The following is a 2,500-nucleotide window of genomic DNA, read 5'->3' as shown; positions in this document are numbered from 1 at the left end:
GTACTCCTGATTATTTGGCGCTGTCGTCAATCAAATATTTTGGCAGTGAAAGCACGGAAATTGGTAATGCGAATGCAACCAATAAATTTGCAACGGTGGCCGCGTCTGTTGCTGCTACAACTACAGCTTTCGCAGCTACTACAACTACTGCTGCTGCTACTACTATATCTGTAAATGTCGTTAATAATAAAAGAGGCATCAGCAATTTCGACGAGGATGAAGATCTTCTGAACAACTATCAGAAACATGTCTCAGACGACGATCGCAGAGCAGACGCCCAGCAGGGATGCATGGAATATTCATCGGCAGATGAAAGCAATTCCAGCCAGCTATTTGAAACCGCCACCGACTTTGCCATATCGGCGGTTCTCACGGATATGGAACTGCTGGAGGACAAATTAGCGGTCCTGAACAACGATGTTCATCTCATCAATGGAGAGGTCGGTGTGCTGTGCAGGTTGCATCGGCGAAACAACTACTTTTTTTTCTACTGCTTGTTTGGTTTTCTCCGCTTTGTTTTTTTGTGCAGTGTGGTTTTGTTTGTGTCATCTTGGTTAGCGATGTTATAAGATCTTTTATTGAATCTATTGATGCTGTTTTAAGCATTTCATTCAACAAGTCATTATTATTGTCACTGTATTACAAAATTTTGTAAGAATTGAACCAGCCCGTCAATCGAACTGACGCACACCCTACAGGTCGAGTACCTTCAAAAACGGGAGGACCCGAGAAAAGCAGTGGCACGTAGATACACCCTCGGGACCACTGAAGCCCTCACGGACAGGAAACGGAAATGGGCGCGTCAGAAATACGTCAGACGAAGTTTGAATGGTGTACAGACATACCATAGATTAAAAAACGAGCGAAATAATGCAACGAGATCGAAGAATGTCGTCGATAATGCGATAAACATGGAGGAAGATAACGACGCCGATAATGATGATGACGACGACGATGACGATGGTGGTGGTGGTGGTGCTGGCGACGAGAGGGAACTTTCAGATGTCGTTAGAAGATTGGCAGAAAGTGCAGATTTCATGTGGGATTACAGGACGGATTTTCATTATATTCCCAGAAAAAGCCTGTCTAAAAAAATGGACGCCAACCAAAAAGATGACTCTGTTTTCGGTGATGGTGCTGACACGTCGTCCTCGTCGTTGCAGTCACTTTCGTGCGATATCAACGGTGAGAAAGCGCCAAAAAGAGATAAAAATAGCGTAGTCTGCAGTACTGTCGCTGTGACGCCCGTCAGGCACCAACATTTTTCCGACGACGAAACCGTTAAGAAAAAAAACTGGAAGAGGATGAGATGCGAGTCGAAGCAGTGGGCCTCCAACACGAATCTGAATGAGAAGCCTTTCAAATGCAAGTCAGAGTCGCATCACGCTCCAGGCAAGAAGAAGTTAAACATCACCGATGATATTTACATCGATGATGACATCATCTCTCCCGGATGTGACGTCATCAAGAGTGAAGTGGATGGAATTGAAAACCAGGTAGAAATCTTTATGACAATATACCTGAAGGGCATAATAAATGAATAAATAATAAATTAATTAATTAATTAATTAATTAATATCACTATTTTATAGTGATAATTACCTTTTAACATGTTCTCACAGATGACGAATGCTGGTATGAGATGTGACAAGGCTGTCAAGAAGAGCAGGGGTTCGACTGCCAGCCCAGCTTTCACTTACGACCAATGCCCCTCTTCTAATTGTAGGGAAAGAAAAATTTTTCTTAAATCTTGTCCCCACACAATCCATAACTTTTAGTATCACCAATCTGAATTACTGTATTTAATAAAAATTAAATAATTTTTAATTAAAAAAAATAATTTTCAATAAAAGAATTAATTTCCAATTTGAAAACTAATTTTCAAGGCAACCCACCCGCAAGAAAGGCTATACTCGTAAAAAATGAAACTTCAAATTCGCAGACTAAAATTATTTCCAATCTTTCTTCTCAACGGCAGCCAAATAATTTTCGTGCTGAGCTATTCAGCCTGCCAGACTCTGTTGAAAGTAACAAAAATGTGAAAAGTTTCGATCAATATCTGCTTGAGAGGTGTCAATTTGTAACAACAGCCGATGATGAAATTATTAAAGATGTAGGTTCTCTTTCTTTATTTTTCTATTGAATTCACGTAGCGAAGATAAGACTCTCCTCACGAAAACGTTTTGAAACATTACAAAAACAGACCTTCAGACATATCGAAAAGATCACAGGCAAATCGAGCGTGTGCAGTTTAAAAAGAGATCTATATTGCATCATGAGGGAATCATTCCACCAGGCCTTACTGAGCGACAAACTTCTTCAGTTCAAAAAATGCCTTCCCAATTATTTTACAACCGTAAGTGGCTAGATTAATTTCTAATTAATCTGTTACTTATTCTGGATTGAATTAGTTGGAAATAAATTTTTGATTAAATTCAAAGAGGGATAAATGTTTAAAAAAATGAAAATTGATTTTAAAATAAAATCAGTATAAAGATTT

At 39.3% G+C, this 2,500-nt stretch overlaps 1 protein-coding gene across 1 annotated transcript in view; it reads left to right on the top strand.

Moving 5' to 3' along the window:
• The window catches only part of HELRODRAFT_190648 (hypothetical protein), an 8,089-nt gene that overhangs the window by 3,868 nt on the left and 1,721 nt on the right, over nucleotides 1–2,500 (top strand). Inside the window, exons 4-9 of the mRNA XM_009014646.1 lie at nucleotides 1–440; nucleotides 699–1,496; nucleotides 1,623–1,722; nucleotides 1,887–2,113; nucleotides 2,204–2,356; nucleotides 2,490–2,500. The exon at nucleotides 1–440 is cut by the window's left edge and continues 981 nt beyond it; the exon at nucleotides 2,490–2,500 is cut by the window's right edge and continues 118 nt beyond it. Of these exons, the coding sequence (XP_009012894.1) occupies nucleotides 1–440; nucleotides 699–1,496; nucleotides 1,623–1,722; nucleotides 1,887–2,113; nucleotides 2,204–2,356; nucleotides 2,490–2,500 (1,729 nt within the window). The remainder of the gene's footprint in view (nucleotides 441–698; nucleotides 1,497–1,622; nucleotides 1,723–1,886; nucleotides 2,114–2,203; nucleotides 2,357–2,489) is intronic.

The sequence above is a fragment of the Helobdella robusta genome (assembly GCF_000326865.2).
Source record: "Helobdella robusta unplaced genomic scaffold HELROscaffold_14, whole genome shotgun sequence".
Taxonomy (NCBI): domain Eukaryota; kingdom Metazoa; phylum Annelida; class Clitellata; order Rhynchobdellida; family Glossiphoniidae; genus Helobdella; species Helobdella robusta.
This window is presented reverse-complemented; position numbering and strand designations above follow the sequence as displayed.